This window comes from Emydura macquarii, unplaced genomic scaffold, assembly GCF_026122565.2.
Source record: "Emydura macquarii macquarii isolate MOO-44397 ecotype Brisbane River unplaced genomic scaffold, CSIRO-AGI_Emac_v2 contig_2207, whole genome shotgun sequence".
Taxonomy (NCBI): domain Eukaryota; kingdom Metazoa; phylum Chordata; order Testudines; family Chelidae; genus Emydura; species Emydura macquarii.
The window spans coordinates 1,178,514-1,196,523 of NW_027132344.1; the positions used below are offsets into that span (position 1 = coordinate 1,178,514).

Sequence of the window (18,010 nt, forward strand, 5' to 3'; positions counted from 1 at the left end):
GTGTCACATTAGCTATTCTCCAGTCATCTGGTACGGAAGCTGATTTTAAGGATAGGTTACATACCACAGTTAGTAGTTCTGCAATTTCACATTTGGATTTCTTCAAAACTCTTGGGTGAATACCATCTGGTCCTGGTTACTTATTACTGTTTAATTTAGCAACTTGGTCCAAAACTTTCTCTAATGACACCTCAATCTGGGACAGTTTCTCAGATTTGTACTTAAAAAGAATGGCTCAAGTTTGGGAACTCCCTCACATCCTCAGCCGTGAAGACTGATGCAAAAAATTAATTTAGTTTCTCCTCAATAGCCTTATCTTCCTTGATGCTCATTTAGCATCTTGATCGCCCAGTGACCCTACAGGTTGTTTAGCAGACTTCCTGCTTCTGATGTACTTAAAATGTATTAAATAATGATAATGCGTTCTTACTGTTTATTATTAGATTGGATAGAATATGTGTGCACCTTCCTGAAAATGTAGTGTTAGCAATTCATGGTTAAATTGAGAAAGCCTTTACTTTGTTCAGAAGTCCTTGTGAAGTTGGAAAAAAGGCATAATGTTAGCGTGTAGAATGGGGAGATGAAGACATCTGCCTATTTCCTATTACCATGTAATCATACCATGTAATCAATGCTTTATATGCTCTGTGGCAAGTTGGATCTCAAATCTGCAGAAAGGGCCCTGGATTCTGTGGCACTATCATTTATATTAAAAAAAAATTGAGGGTTTTGATTAAATAAATGTAATGAATAATTCTCAGTCACTACAGCAGCCCCTCTGTTATTTGTTTGATATTAAATTCAGTTAATTTTATGCTGTCCCCACAGATTTCACTGTGCCAAAAATTTTCATACTGACAATATATAATTGCAACAAAAGAGATATCAGGGCACACCTGGATGGTTTGGCAATTGAATAAAGCATAGCTGGAGCCTTTTGTTAGCTATGCATAGGCATCTTGGGTTTGTTTCTGTTAAAATGATGAGAAGTGAAATAGTTCATAATGTTGCCATGAAATTATCTTAATTTTTTAGAGTTAACACCCTATTGAGATAAACAGGACAGTCCACACCATTTACACCACAGTTTAGGCAGATATTACACTCAGTTCACATTTTTAAAGGTGTTCTTCACAGCCAGATGGGCTAGAAACACACTGGATTTTAAAATAAAAGGTTAGATCCTGGCACGCAAATCTCTGATAAGGCTATAGCATTTCTGCAACTGCAGGACACACTGTGCTCTGAATAGTCAGTTAGGAGAAAGGCCCCCTTCCAGAAAAGTGAAATCTGACCTGGCTTGACCTAAACCAAGACAAAACTATTACTTAAGCACTGATTCTGCATGTGCTTAATTTTAAGGTCATGAGTAGTTGTGCATCGCCTAGTGGCTAGTGGGTTAGGCCTCTGTTCCCCTCATTTCCAATATTTCTCTCAGGCCACAGTTATGCTCTGTGGTGGTCTGCCTTTTGGTTGGTGTTACTCAACCCTCCAGTCAGGTCCCCAATCAATCTTCTTCCTTCTTGGGGTGATTAAGTTCCAAGGAAGACATGGGAGGAACTTCAGCCCACCTAATGATCCCTATGGGTGTCCAGTTCCAATTGTGTGGTTCTAAAGGTCTTTATAGTCTCCCTTTCTTCATTCTTTCTCCAAGGGAGGGTCTGGATGTGAGGGTTTTCATGCCCTTTGTAAAGAGGGCACTGGTAGGGGAGCCCGGGCCAGCCCCCCTCCACTGGTCTTCAGCTCAGGATCCTTTAAGAGGGACCAATCTTCAGCATCCACGAATGCCTTAAGGCAATCTCTGTGGGCCACTTTCTATCACCCACTCTCTCACCAAGGTCTTACAATTTGCCTCCAAGTAGTAAAAGAAAAAGAGAATAACTGAACAGTCAGCCCTTCTGGACTTAGCAGGAGGCTCTTTCTCTTCAGGAAAAGGTTTCTCTAGCACCCTTCTCCAGGAGCTTTCAGGATAGATCTCTCTCCCTGCCCTGTCAGATCCATTTTGAACTGACTGCCACCTTTTTAAGCTTCACCCCCAGCTGAAGTATGCGCTGCAGGTGGGGATGGGTGGGGTTGTTTGGGCCCACAGTTGCTCCTTAACCCCTTCAGTTGCACTGGTGGGTTTATATTCCCCTTACAGTAGTCCTATTGAAGTTAAAATACGTGCATGAATTTTTACCAGATCAGGGCATTTTATTGCTTCAGGAACCAAGAGACTGAATAAAAATGGGCTTGCTTCTGATCTATATTGCAGCTTAGTAACTCTATTGACTCTATTTACAGCAGAATCCGGCCCAGTCATTTATTTTCAACTTAATTTTTCCAGGGATTTAATTTTCCCAAAGTAGTTAATTTTTAAAAATTACATTTGTCTAAAACTTGCAATCTGATTTTTCTAGTCACCTAAATATGACACTTATAAAACACAAAACAAAGAAACTACAAGCTTTGCAATATGTATCCTAGAGAGAAGAGGAATTTCAAGTTCACTGTTATTTTCTTAGTAAAAAATACACTTGAAAGGAGAATGACTGGTACCAAAGTGTACTTTATATAGAATTGTAGACAGATTTTTAAAAATTATTTTGTGTAAACTAGAAATTCTTATTCACATAAAGAAAACAGTATTTATTGCTTTGTTATTACATGACTTTAGCAATTGTTTTTGGTTACTGTTAGAATTAGATTAGGTTACAAATATCTTTGCAGCTATGGCATTAAAGGCACAAAACACTTGTGTAATTGCTTGCTTCTTAAACATTTTGCAGCAGTTCAAATTTGGAAACTGGTTTCTTTGAGGTGGACATAGGGTTCTCAATGTGCCATATGTACAGCCCTTACATAATCACATTAATCCTCAATGGACAGTGTCTAAGAATTGGAAATTAGAAGAACATAAAAATGTCCCTAATAAATAGAAGAGGTATTGCCATTGATGGGCATTTATCAGCAGGAGCTGGGACCCATTTGGTTTGTAGTTGTTATGAAAAATCAGATGAAGACAAAGGGGAAATAAATTGCTCTAGGGAGGTTTAAAAATGTATTTTTATTTCATACAGACTGGTAAAATGCAACAGTTGAAAACATTGCTTGCAAATGATTTATTTCTACCTGAGATGGGAGCTCTATCACAAAGGAGAATTGTTTATTGTTATTCCTTTTAATTTATACTTGAAGATAATAAAGCCTGAAGGACAGATTGTAAAGCCTCTAAATTCAGTGGCACCCACACAAGTAAAAACCATTTTGGGTAATATGAAAGTTATCTAAAGCAATCTTTTATCTTTGGTAAGTCTAAATAAATCATTCTAGCCAATAGGACAATATTCATGTTCTCGCCCTTCAGTGAATTAAGGATGCTGGTGCAATCTTCAGTGAAAAATCTTGTTTCATAATGCTGCAGTTGATATTTATCACAGTAAAATATTGCATCTTCTGCCTGCAAGTGAAGAGGCCAAATTCAGGAACATAAGAACCTAAAGTGCAAAATGGTGTAAGCGCACTGGAAGCAATGGACAGACATGAGCAGGATATTTAAAAAAAGATAATGTTATGATCTTGTGGTGGAATTGAGGCCTTTTTTGGAATCACTAACCACACAGTTCATTTTCCCAGTGATACATAAGAGTAACTTGACTGGTAAGGGTAACAGAGAAGTGCCATTTCACCATAGTCTGAAAAATGATAAGGAAAATGTAATGCTTTTGTAAAGTTCTAAAGCATAGCAAGACTCTTCCAGGAATCTCTTCATCTTAATTCCTCTGTACTCATTATAGATGTAGGCTCGAGTAATATTTATGACTTTCCTTCTTAAAAAGACTTGAAACCGTAAAGGCCTGCATTTTTAAGAGTTATTAGTGATTTCAGATGCTCAATTTGAGATGTCTTAAAGGGGCCTGATTTTCCGAATGTGCTGATTATCCATCCTCTCAAAATCAGGCTCCTTTATGGTGCCTCATACTTGGCACCCCAAATCAGTTCGGACAAAAAGTAATTCTGATGAAATGACTGTTCACTTCTACACAAAAGCCATGATACAAACTTTGTTTGTGGGCGGGTAACAGAGGAAGGTGAGATTAAAATGTCTCTCTTTGATTTCTTATGATGAATAACCATTCCCTATTGTCTGCACTTAATTCTGAAAGTCTGCTCTGAAGTTTAGATCTTATGCAGGAGACAGAGAGGTTAGTTCAGTGTGCCAATGGGAAGGCAGGAAAGAAATTATGTAGTGGGCAAGAAGTTGGTTGGCCCTTTCCTGAGAAAGTTGGTGATTTACAAACTCAGAGGATAGGATTGTAAATCTGTCCACTTTAATCTGAGAAATAAAAAGAGCTACTGAATTTTGCAACTGGCAGTGAATTACAAGATGATGCAGAAAAACTGTAATAGCTGAAAAATTGCCACATTATTAATGTCTTTGTTACAGAAATTGACAGTGAAGTACTTCACAATTTCATAATGTGTACCTAACATTTAGGGCTAGAGTGTGCAAGTACATGGAGCCTACCTTCCTTGTGACTTCCATGCAGACACAAAGTACAATCACAGCTGTTGCATCTACACAGGACTATTGTTTCCTAACTACCCCACACCATCTGGGCTGTAAGCCACTCTAAAGGGGGCTGGCAGGGGAGGGAGCAGAGCTTTGGTTACAAAACTGGTCAAATAGGCTTGGAGGAGTGAGCTACATCTTCTAGGGAAGGTGCAGCTGTCACAGTCCCTTGCATGCTGGGGAATTCTGGGTGTGTGGAAGGGGAGGAAGAAATGTGCCTGTTGAAGCACAATCATTCCTGGGGGTCCCTCTGGAGAAGCACTGCTCTATGCCACTCCTTACTAAAGATTGGTTTATCTGGCACAATCTGGCCTTCAACTTTTCTCAGGAAAACAATAATTCAAAAAATGTAATTTTAATGGGGGAGGGAATTTCCCTGATGACATAATGAAAAAGCTCTTGCTTTAGCATCTTGAGGCTCTACAGAATATCTGTCATTCTTCCAGCTAAGCATGACTAGATGAGAGGCCTTTCCAAGCCAGACAGCCCCACCCCTTACTTAGTGGGCGATGGCATTGCTAAACAACACCAGGCATGATTTCAGGTGTGATGTGCAAGTTTGCTACACTTTTAAAGTGTCTCTACCATGTAACAACCACGACAGATGGCCCATCTAAGCAGAAACCCAACGGAAAGGGGATTTAAGCTGAACCTGCAGAAGTAGCAGTGCATTCACAACATAGGAGCATTTCAGTGATGCAAGGTACAGACACATGTTCAAAGATGAAGGAAATTAAGCCTCATCATCTGGGCTACTACTGTGAGAGAAGTACGGTTCACAGCCTCTCCCTCTTGTCCAAAGGAAAAAATTGCTCAGCTACTGAGCTGAGGTGCTCAGCTGTTCTCAGTTTGTGACAAAGCTGGAGGTCGGAAAGTAAACTTTGAAATGTTGAATAATTGTTTTCTACAATACATTTAATTTAAAAAATACAGTGAAATAAGATTAATGTTTTGATTTAAGTGAACAATGCGCGTGCATTCTGGCTTCAATCTGCTGCTACCAACTTCATCTTCCTGGCACATCACTGATTTGCCATCTCCTGTTTCAAATCTCTCTATTGGCTTTCTCTTCTCCACTTCAACAAACACAAACTTCTGTCCTCATCTTCAGGACCCTTTATAATTTAGCTCTTCCCTACCTATTCATACTATTGTCTTATTGTGATATAGACCCCTGCCTTTGCTCTCTCAGTGGTGCCAGCCTTAATCACCTGCTTCTCCCAAAAGTATCTTAACACTTTCATCCATGCTGCCTAATACGTGTGGGTAAAACTCCCCATCAAAATCTGTAAAGCCACCATATTTTCCTCTTTCAGGTTCCTCCTCAAAGCTTACCTTTGCCATGATGCCAAAAGAAATCTGCAATCTGTAATAGTTAGGCAGGAATCCAGCTGTGATTGCTGCTACTGATTGACTTTACACATCTGTGAATTGTGCACACAGCTACTCTAAGATAAAAAAGTTATCTTTTCCTCCTTCCCCCTGCCCACTTACCTGTCCTGTCTTTTAGATTGTAAGCTCTTTGGGGCCAGGGACTGTCACTTACTGTATGTTTGTACAGTACCTAGTACAATGAGCCCTCACTTAGTTGAGGCAGCTAAGCACTACAAAAAATACAAATACTAGCAATCTATTATTTTTCAGTATTGCAGGGATCTTGGGAAAATGAATGAAGCAAAAGCTGCCAGTTTTGGTCCCCGTGAGCTTTAGTGAACATTTGGTGATTACTTAGCTTCTGAATTATGTGTTTGAATTCTTAATGCACTCAAAACTGAAAACTCAAAGGATATGTCCACACTGCTATTGGGAGATGTGATTGCAGCACATGTAGACATACTGTAGCTAGATCAAAGCTAACTTGGGTACATGTGCATATACTGCAGCCGCACCTCCCAGTTGCATTGAAGACATATCTAAAGTGAAAGCAGGGAAAGATCAATTATTTTTGTCAAAACTAACCAACCTCACATGGCTCCACCCTCCATAGAGGTGCTTCTTCATTCCAGTATCCTGCCTCCAATGTATCTGGTGTCATCTTTTGGGGGAAGATGTAGTGGGCTGCTTCTTCTCAAACCTCCAGGAAGGTTCAGATGTCATTTGTCCGCCGCCTGGCTCAGCAAGGGATGTTCATTTGGCTCTTCCCCCTTATCTTTGGTTTCAGGGGACCAACATGTGGACCTGCTTGTATTCCTAGATCCCTTAGAAAGAAGGTGTTCTAGCAGCTGACCTTCTCTCACTTTCAGTAGGTTCGAAAGGCTCCAGCAGGTCCCAGTGCTGCTTCTTCAATAGCATTTCATTCTGGGTCTGGGAGATGCCCCCGACCGTATCATATTGTAATGAGAATCTGTGTATGCCACTATTTTAAACTGGGGGAACCTTTGAAACATGAGTACATGACAGAAAGTGTAACCAACCTTTCTCACTTACATCACAGGATAACTTTATCAGCACTGCTGAGTGTACCCTGGAAATTAATTAATAAATACACACAAGAATATATGTGCATTTGTAATGTAAATTGCATTTTAAAGTATGTGTTGTTTAAAAAAATCAGATAATCTCCTTTGTCCTTTTCTGCTGCTGTACCACTTATAGGGAACTCAACACCATCACATTTATATTAAGAATCTGGCTTCTGGCAAGCTTCATGGATTCTGTATTAGTGCTGAATGCTCTGGATCTTCTGAGATTATTAAGAATTTGACTGGTTAGCCTTGTATTACGGGACACTATTTTCCTTTTAGCTTGGATGTTAGCCAAAGAAAATGAGAACAATAGCAAAAACAAATGGGACTAAAGAAAACTGCTTCATAGGTGGTTTGCAGGACTTTTTTTGAAAATAAAATTCAGACATTTTCCACTCCAAATATCCTTACCAAGAGCAAGAAAAAGCAGAATCAAAACGGATAATTTACTTCAAATCATTGTGGGGATAAAGAACCGTGAGTTCCTGGTGTTTTTACACCAGCTTTGAATGTCCTTTCTTGTTTAGGTTGTGTAGAAAATTCTAATTTAAAATATTTTTATATTTAGTTACCTTTTATTAAAAACAAAACAACAATACACTTTCAGTGTTATGGGAAGCTCATATAGCAGGAAATTGGAGCCATTTTAGTTGGACATTCTGGTATAAACTTGGATAAACCCTTACCTATGATTATCCAAAGTCGTCTTATTTAATCTGTTTGTCAGTAGACTTAACAAAAAGTAAGTTGTTGATATAGTAAAAGTTTGAAACATGTAGTAAAGATCTTAAATATAGCAAAATATAATTGATGGTCCCTACAGAGTCATATTTACAGAGTGTACCTCAACAGCTTTGTGTTAACCAATCTAATTGGTTCCAATGAATGTATCCACACTTTGCTAACTGAATTTACTAGTATGGTTTGTTACTAAAAACAATAGGTTTCAACACGTCATATAATCATTTCAAGATTTTCAGAACGTAGGTTGGTCTCTTTCCTCCCACATCACTGTAATGATGCCACCGACAATAGTGTTGTGTTGCAGATTATAAATTCTGTCTGTGTTATCTAATCTCCAGTGATGATGATCATCTCACTATCAGATGGATGCTGGTAAACACATATCTATACTGTCGTTTCCCAAAGGAGCTGGAGCCATTTTTATATGTTTACATTTTCTAACTATTAGAACTATGTGAAACTCTAATAATGAAACTAGAGGAAATTAAAAGACTGGATGAACATATGCCAAGTCTGTTGTAGGCTGTGGTTAAGGAGAGGGCACATTGCCTGCTTCAAACATTGAACTGGCTGGCTCAATCAAATAGCTCATGCAATATTTTTCAAGCAACCCTTAAAGATAGTGTGTGTGTGTGTGTGTGTATACATACTTGCACACTACATAGAAAGCTAATACATGACAGCATGGTTTAGCAGTGACATGAGGTTGAGTATAACCAGTATAACTTGCAAGCAGTGAAGCTATGCAAATCATCTCAGATCTCCCATACCACAACATATTCTGTGTATTCTGTGTCACAGTTCCTTTGCTCAGTTGCCAGGCAGGGGACTAGTCAGCTGCTTCTGGAAGGATAATGAGCTTGAGGATATTCAATGGCAGCAGACCTGTGGAGAGAAATTTAGGGTCTCCATACATCACATTGTCTGGGGCCCCACCACCTCACCACTTCACCCCACTTTTAGCCCAGTTACAGATGTTTTAGGGGCCCCCTGAGCTCGAGTATCTGGTACAGTTATCCCCCTCTTTTCCCCTCTCTTGTCAGCCTTGCCAGGAGCTTGTGGGACATGAGATTCCTAGCAGTCTTTGTTCATAACTCACAAAGTTTTGCAGGTTTCTCACCAATATTTTTATTGGAATGTTTAGGTTTTAATTAATGGGCTTGAAACTCGTGTGAACTGAAACCATGCAAACTGAACTTACCCGTAAAGTTTTCCAAGACATGTGCAAACTGAAATTGGAGCTCTTGGCTCAGACCTGCTAATGAGATACTTTTGTCTAAATATATGGTGCCATTATAGATGTTGTTTCAATAGACTATATAATATACACTTATGTGTTAGACATTTTTTCCCCTCTGTTTAGAATACAAATATAAGAAACAAAAGGAAGTTCAAATACAATCCGTTAGAATAACATTGAGCATCTGGCTTAAACTATAAACCCAGGATACCCAGAACTAAGGCTAAAATTCAATACTTTGACTTACCCCAATATGCTAACATATGGCATATAAGATTGCTCACATTCAGATACCTGTATAACAGAGGCATGCACAATTAGCTGGTAAAGACTGGGATTTCTGATCTGACTATACATTTGCTTACTTCTGACAGCTCATTTTGGGGTCTTAACATTTTTCAGCAGTACTCTATTTTTCCTTCGGAATATATGTTGACGTAGAAGAGGGAAAATGTATTTTTAAGTGGAGTCTGCTGAATAAAATGCTGCAAACAAGTGGATATAAAACAATTTAGATTTTAAAGGACTCTGTAGATTTTAGTGGTATTCAAACTCAGGGAAAGCTGCTTATGGTACAAAACTGTCTAGTAAAATTGCTTGAAGGCCCTTTGTATCTCTAAAGCCATAGAAAAAGATCATATTCATAATGGAAAATATAAACAATGCATGCAATATTGGTGTTCTGTTAGTGGGTTGTGGGTGTTTTCCTCTAAGTGGTTTTTTTTTTTTTTTTTTTTTTACTGTAGCTGATATTTGAAGGAAAAATCTAAATGACGGACACCAAAGGTATTCTGAAATAATAAAACCAATCTACCCCACCAGCTAAATGACTAGAATTTGGAAAGTGACAAATGTAACCAAAACTCCATTAGCTGAGTAATTAATAACTGTGCTCTTTATTTAAAAACAAATCACACTTTCAGGCTGTCACCTGCTTCTCGTTAACGTAATATAGTGCAGGTGTTCAAAGTCCAATATAAATATTCCTCTGGTGGCCAAAGCCCAAGCGTGTTTGTCTGTTTCCTTTTTTAAACATACACATGCATGCACATGTTAAAAAATATTGAGACATAGCAAGACTAGAAACTGAATTGCTCTAATTATCTGCCTAAAGGTATAATGTCTGAAAATCTGAATATATAGTTCACCAGAGGATCAAGAGCAAATAACCAGAGTTGTGACTTTGTAAAGCCTGCCAACTCTATGTTTAAATATATATTTGGTCCCATTGGCTCTCTAGAAGCTAAAATGTTCTTTGTTGATAGGCACTAGATTTCTTTCTATGGGGAAACTAAGGACAGATCAGGCTTCTTCATGTCAAGCTGGAATCAGTCCAAGAAAGGGACATTGTGTCATTTGCATTAGTGGTATAAAATGTTGTAACTGGTTATAATAGTGTAAATTAGGCATTTTAGGGTGTTCTTGCAATGTGATATTTGCCAAGATTTATGTTCAATTACTAAAGACTAGACTGATTAGCCTTGTATTGCAGGACACCGGGGGTTTTTTTTAGTTTGTGTTTTAGCCAAAGAAAATGAAGCCATTAGAAAAAACAAGCAAGTCTAAAGAATGCTTCATTGGTTTTCCTGCTGTTGCTTGCTTGCTGTTGGAGACTGTACAAATGAAATATACCTCTTGATTGTGATTAAGTCCTGTGCTGAGTGGGGATGGGTTACATACCTAAAGCTAAACACATGTTTAAATGCTTTGCTTAATCGTGGCCTTGAATCCTGAAATCTGTGTCCATAGCTACTATTTACTAGCCCCTAACTTGTCTTTGGCTACCTGTGTTTCCACAGTGTCAAACCACTGAGGACAAGTCCATAGAGGAAGAAATGCTGAATTGGTCTGATATACAAATTTAGCACTGCCCATCATGATCTACATCCAATCTAATTTATAAACCACCACCCCCTCCCACACCCCATCAAGGATCACTTCTCAAAAAGTTTAGACCTGGTAATTTAATTTAGCCACAGTTTATACATGGAGAAACCCATTGCATTTTATCCACTCATCCAGATATGGAGAGGTTCAGCTTCTGGTGCATTTTTCTGACTTATTTCTACTGACATGATGATAACTTTAAATTAAATTATCTTCAGATGCAAAATAAAAGGAAAAAAAGTGGTATGTTCTTTCCCAACATCAAACTACTGACATTCTGTTGGTTTTTAATTACAATTTGTTGGCTTTAATTTTGAACATTCTATCTAGGTGTCAGCTGGATTTAATCATTTCCTGCGGGAGTCAGACATACAATGCCAACAGGAAAGTCACTGCTGTTGCTATCTCACCATCAATTTGTTGCAGTCTTTTGAAGTCATAACTACAGTGCTTTTTTCCGTATTTCAATGGGGGTGCATATAGCTTTTAGTATTTCTTCATGGTGTTTCATATAGGTGTCTACCATCACATCCCTGCCTTCCCATGCTTGAATAGCTCTGGAATAGTTGTAAAGACATTTGTTGTTCTGACACCCCTATATTTCATATGAACTGCACCACAGTGACAGTAGAGCTGGACAAATACTGCAAAAATATTTTTGTGACTATTGATTTGAACATTCAAGTTGGAACTGGTAAATTAACTATTTTCCTTACAGTGAAGGACTATATTGACTGTGCTTTTTTCCTTCAGATGAGCAGATTTTGGAAGGCCAGCAAAATGTTTATTACAGGTTCCATATGGAAAGCATAAAGATTATCATCAAAAGAATTCAGGAGTTTTTTCCAGAATGTAGAATGCAGAATTTAACACCGTTAATTTTTCTCACTTGGAATTCGATTTTCCTGATCTGAGGTTCATTACTTGGAGGGACTGTATGGAAAATCCTGGCACAGATTCAAAACAGGCAGAAAGCTAGGAGAAATTATTGTAATTTTAGCAATCAGAAGAAAATGTGGGTATAGTTTGTTCAGTGTTTTCAATTACATGTTAACTTCTATGTATGGTAACTAGTAGGTAACCACACTGTAATTTTTATGTAATTTCAGACTATGTGAAATTCACAATAATTTTAGTGTTTCACAAAAGATGGTTGGCAGTGTTAGCCACCTGCTGTATTAGGAACAGGTGTCCAGTTGTAAAGATGTCAGACACATGTGGATAAGCAAAAGGATATTTGTTTAGACCTTTTCCTTAAACAGGCACTAGAGCCAATACCGGCCTGTCCCTTCAAATGATAGAAATAACAGTATCTTGTGGACTTGGGATGATGGAAAGTTGAGACAAATGAGAAAACAGTAGACAGAGGGCAGCATGCAGTGGAAGATAGAAGAGAAGGGGTGATAAAGAGATAGGAGGGTGACTAAGAGGAATAGAAGGGATAATAAGAACAGAGAAAGAAAAGGGGAGATAAATTCCTAGGGCCCTGACGACAAGAGAGACAACATGTTAAAAATATATCCCAAATTAAAGCTGAGTGAATATTATAAAAAAATTTCCCACCTGTATTCATTCAGATTTTTAAATGGATTTACTTCAAACTGTGTTTGCACATTTTTTGTGTTAGCCTTCCATGTTTTCTTGTGAATCAATATACTTGTAGGAATGTTTGCAGAAGCAGATAGGTTTACATAAATATTGAAGTATTCTGAAAACTTTCTTCTAAGGGTTATGTTCATCCAGTCAGAGAATAAAAACATACCATGAACTTTTGGAGACCAATCACATGTTCAGATCTGAAATATCAAAAGTGAAATTTTTTGTTTGTGACTCAACTTAATTAATACTACTAAAACCGCACTGGCAGAGAATTAGGCAGCAAATACTCACAATGAGTCTGTTGAAAATGAACTACAGACCAAGGATTATTTTTAAAAGTTCTTTAGCAAGTAATTTTGGATGAAGACTAAATCTGAGAAAATTGCAGTGTTCCCGGATAATTCACAAATGCAAAAAAGTGAAATTTGTCCAATAATAATCTTATCTCAGTTCTAGATGAGATGTCGAAATGGGACTTGCTTCTTGAACATATGAGTTATTTCCTTCATATTTAAATAAATATAGACCCAGAACTCTTTTGTTAAAAAAACTAGTTAACAGCTGCTATTCTTCATCCATGATAACTGTTGTCCCTTCCGTCCACAAAAAAGAGGTGTGTATGTGTGCTAATGTTTAAATAAAGAGAATTACAACCATATCCTTTTGATTAAGAACCATGGATATTGCTATCATTATACATTCCTTTGGAAATAAAATGTAAAAGAGCTACCAAACAATAGAAACTTTATTAACAAGAGTTACTTGCCTTCCATTCAGAAGCAGTCTTGAATTGCCTCTAGGAGCTTCAACACCTGAATCCAATTTTTGACACAGCTTTTGTAATTTCAAGATGTGTATTTTTCAAAATGAGCTTGTCACTGTAGGACTTCCAAAACAAATTGTGGCACATGTTCAAGGAATGGCCTAGCATGACAAGGACTCATACTGTATCTCCTGCTGGGTTAAACATCATCTCATATGACATGGCATTTGCCAGGCATGCAACATATTTCCTTATTATGTGTACAGGTGTTGATAATGCAGAGGCCAGTAAATGGGAGAAAAGATTCTGTAAGAAATGCTCTAGATTTCTCTACAATTATATTCTTAAATGGATATTCAAGTATAGATTTAGGGACCAAATTCAGGCCTCATTTTAAATCAGTGTGTGACCCCACAGCAGTCAGTTGGGTTACATAGAAGTGAGAGTTGAATTTGCCACTCGATCATAGATACTGCCACCATGCTCCCCTTTGTAACAGCTTGAACCACCACAGCCTATGGTTTGATCTTGGAGGATTGCTGGTATCATTTTACAACTCCAGACCTGATGAAAGAATCCTATCTTCTGTTCTGAGAGATGTCTCTGCAGATCCCCATGCTTACAATTCACGAATCGTGCATAGAACAATCTAGAAAGCAGCAACTGTTGGGTCTGTCTTTCCTCCAGGGTAAATTGCTTTCCCTGTAATCCCACCAATAATCCACCCCCTTCCAATTTCTCTGAATGATTTTGATGTCTGTCTCATTTTAGAGAGATCTGCAGTATACTATGACTTTATACAAAATGTTTCATTTCAGTGGCATGGTATACAATCAGTTGATTAACCGTAGTTGTATTGTTATAACAGGAAAATGACTCACTATATAACTAGCCTTACATTTACCATTCATTTCCTTTTTAATGATCTAGGGGAACAAGGAGAGACATGTTGCACCCCTTCATACTCTCCTCCCAAGCGTTGGTGTGCTCAATCACACACATTTAGGTTGTGCTGTTGGTGTAAGGAAGGATTGTTTTGACTCTGAGATCTGTTGATCTGTATTATTATGGTGTGGAGTATCATCAGACTACCTGGCACAACCCTAGCTTTGCTCTGAGGAGCATATTGTGACTGCAATATAGTCTCTGCTTTAGTTCCCTCTTTATTCCTGCCCTAAGAAACAGTGGTTCAATCCTCTCTCATTTTTATATTGTCCCTCTCCTAAATACACTGCATGATTGCTTTTCATGTTAGTGGTAAAATCAAGCCACACAGTTGTGAGAAGTTACATGGGTAGTTCCATGAGTAATAAAAGTCAGTAGAACTACTTGTGTGAGTGACTGCTTGTTGTAAGTAATTGATGCACAATCTGGACCTCTGCAAACAGCCTACATAAATCAATGAAGTAAGACCTTTGGACCAGACCTTTGACTCTTACTGTTAAGAAATAAAAATCCTGCATGCTTGCATGTTGTTCTGTATAATTCATGTACTTGCTGTACAGAATTGCACAAAGCTGAAACCAGTTTTTCAATTATTTTTTACAGAACAGATAGCAATTATTGTTTTTTTAAATCCCCTCTCTTCTTGCCCTTATTCATCTAGGTGTTAAGGGCCCTTCATCTCTGAGCTCTTGTGTGTCCACTTGCGAGACCCACTAGGTTGTATTTGTACAGGACAGGATCTGTGCTTTGCTAAGTCACTAGAGCTTGCCCAGCAGCACTGAATTTATTGTTCAGTAAGTGCAAGGTCTAATGTAAGTCTTCTGTTTCTTTTCTTATGAAATCTTTAGCAATCTCACCTTTCCCAGGCTGTTGTGTGGATACAAACTGTTCATGGAAATCCACTAGACGTATTTATGTTTGTAGGACTTTTTTACATCACCATTTCATTCTTAAGCTAATTTGTCAGCTCTGAGCATTTTTAAAAGTGAGATGATAAATCTTAGGAAGATCAAGTGAGTTCTGAAGGAAAAAGAAGGGTGGATATTGTCTGAAAAGTGGTTGGGTGAGCAACTACTTTTTAAAAAAAATTTAAAGACTGTTCTAAAACACAGAAAGCTGCTTTGCAATGCTAGGACTTTAATCATAAGTTTGTGAAAGGATAATTATGCAGCTTTATTGAATAAGTAATCATTCAAGAGCTAGGATCAGACCAGTTTAGCTGGAGCAGAAAATGTAATACCTTCCTACACTATATTCATACATGTTCATCTGAATAAAAAAAAAATCAAATTCAGACATAAAAAGGAAGCCATGCCTTTTGGGTAACTGAGTGACAAACTATTGCATTCTTATCTTGCCAAAAATTACTAGGATTCTGTGTCCATTTTGTTCTCATGCATAAATGAGAGCTGCCATACACATTCCTCAGGGAATATTTGGAAGTCTTGGCAGCCTGGTTGCCCTCTCTAATAATCCCTCACTCCCTTTCTTCTCTCCCAAACACCCCTTCCTTACTTCCATCCTTCAAAGAACCAAAAATTGAACTCTGTCGTTGCTAACCAACACTTTGATGATATTTAGTAAAGCAGGCGGATGAACATAAACATGGAGAATATGAGTAAAAGGTTCATGTGTACAAAATATGTTATAACACTGCAGGTCTCACAAAGTCCTGCCCAGTCTTCAGTTTCTGCCATTTCAAATTTTCTGTCAGTAGAAGCTTTAAAAACGTAAATTTATTCTGAAAATCTCACTCTGGGATTTACCTCTGCTGAAAGAAGAGCTTTGACATGAAAACAAATCTTTTAACATTTTTCACATAGGCCAAAGAGATTTCCTCAGACACTCACGGAAGTTGGTGAATCTTGTAGGACTACAATACTTTTCAACTGACACTCAAGTCCTTTCATCATTATGGGGATACATACAGTACCAACATGATGAGGTTTATTACTTAAATACCATTGAAAGCCAGCTAAAGGAATGTCAGCCGTAAATCTGTTAAGAGTAGAATGTATGCACAGTATAAAGATCATGAGTAGTGAATGAGCTATCCTACTGCTTGCTTAACTTGTGGAATTGATATAATTCATGTTATCAGTATAATTGCATATTGATTGGAACACAACCAAGACATTAAGGTCTAGATTCTCAGTTGGCATAAAATGGTAGAGATTCATTGACATCAGTGGAGTTATGCTGATTTACACCGTGAGGGTCTGACCTGCACTTTTCTAAATGTCACAACTGGAAGCCGAAAGTCTAAACATGAACACCAGCCCACCAGGGATCACTGTCATAAACCTGCAGTACCTTAATATTCTTTCATTTTTAGAAATGTTGTAAAGGTATTAAAAACTAGGGAACCTGTATGATAACTTTTAATTTTGCTTTCAGAACGTCTGAGTGCCAGGTTATTGCTTGGCAAACAAAGTGTTGCATTCTTACTGATTTTCCTTATTTTGTTATTGTTTCAGGTTGGGCTTCCCCATGATGATTATGTCCTGTACCATTGGGATGTGTTATCTCCTTGTTGCTCATGTTGTACTGGGTTGGAACTCTTAATAATTTATACTTTCAAGACCAAAAGATGCTTTCTTGTCTCGTTCAGTCTATACATCAGAGCACTAAGAAGACACCATAGAAAAAGAAGAAAAAAACCCCACTTTAAAAAGCTACGTATTGATTAAAATGATTGGCAGTCTTAGTTTTTGTCATTCATAACCGTGTGTTCTGTGAACAATTTGCAGAGCTGAGTATTGAAGTTTAAAGGATCCAAATTGTTTGCCATGATCAATACTAATAAGCACATAAAGAGACACCATCACAAGGGAATATGTTTTGGTCTAAAACTTTGTCTTGTCAGAATCTGAGTACAGTCACAGATGAAAAAAATGTATTCACAATTGCAGTTGTTCAGTGGTTTCTTCTTAGGGGTTCATTTGTCTTTGTCGATATATTTAGCTATTTGTATTAAGGTAACTAATATTCAATCTGTACAAGCTGTAACAATAGTCATGTAAGCAGACAATCTGTACGCTATAACGGATGTACCATTGTCTATGTTTAAAAAATAAAAACATCCCAATAAGAATTTGATATGGAAGAAATTATTCTTTTGAAATTGACTAATAATTCATATGCCATAATGTTTTTTTCATTTTAAAACTTCTTGTTAGTTTTAAACTGTTGGCCCTAAGATGTGGCAGAGCAGTGAACATTTTTCATTTAATTATTAATTCAGTTCTTTGGTGGATTACTCTAAATCTTTTAATAGGTTAAGATGCTACCTGAAAGAATGAAATCATATTTTCTATGCTTTTGTTTTCTTTTATAATACTGTGTTAAATCATATATATTGGTTCTTATATTTGGCAACTGGAGCAGGTCACACTATTCTGAAAGTGGTTTCAATCCTCATTTTCTGAGCCTTTCCTGGGATTGGCCCAAATTACCCCAAAATCTGTCTCAATGTGTAACACTAGAACTGACATGCTGAAGAGTGAAACCAATGTGAATAAGAGTGAATTTCAGTGAACCAGCACAGAAGGACAAATGATGACACTTGCCTCTGTTTCTAGTGAAGTGATCTGGTAAGTGAGAAAGGAAACTGGTAATAGTATCTTTCCCCAAGAGGATTTAATATTTATCATAAATCACATAGTTTGATCCACCCGAGTAGCTATAGCTGATCATATGCAGTTGCATTCCTTAACTAAATGCCTTTGAACTCAAAATCTAAGTACATTAGCTACAATGTTCATTCTAAAAATGATTACCCTTCCTCAGTGTTGCCTCATCCAATAATGAGTGCA

The 18,010-nt window shown here is 37.6% G+C and overlaps 1 protein-coding gene across 1 annotated transcript in view; it reads left to right on the plus strand.

Moving 5' to 3' along the window:
* Window positions 1-17,270, plus strand: part of OCA2 (OCA2 melanosomal transmembrane protein) — a 259,682-nt gene extending 242,412 nt beyond the window's left edge. Inside the window, exon 23 of the mRNA XM_067559931.1 lies at window positions 16,673-17,270. Within this exon, the coding sequence (XP_067416032.1) occupies window positions 16,673-16,760 (88 nt within the window). The 3' untranslated portion in view covers window positions 16,761-17,270. The remainder of the gene's footprint in view (window positions 1-16,672) is intronic.
* Window positions 17,271-18,010: the final 740 nt, after the last annotated feature.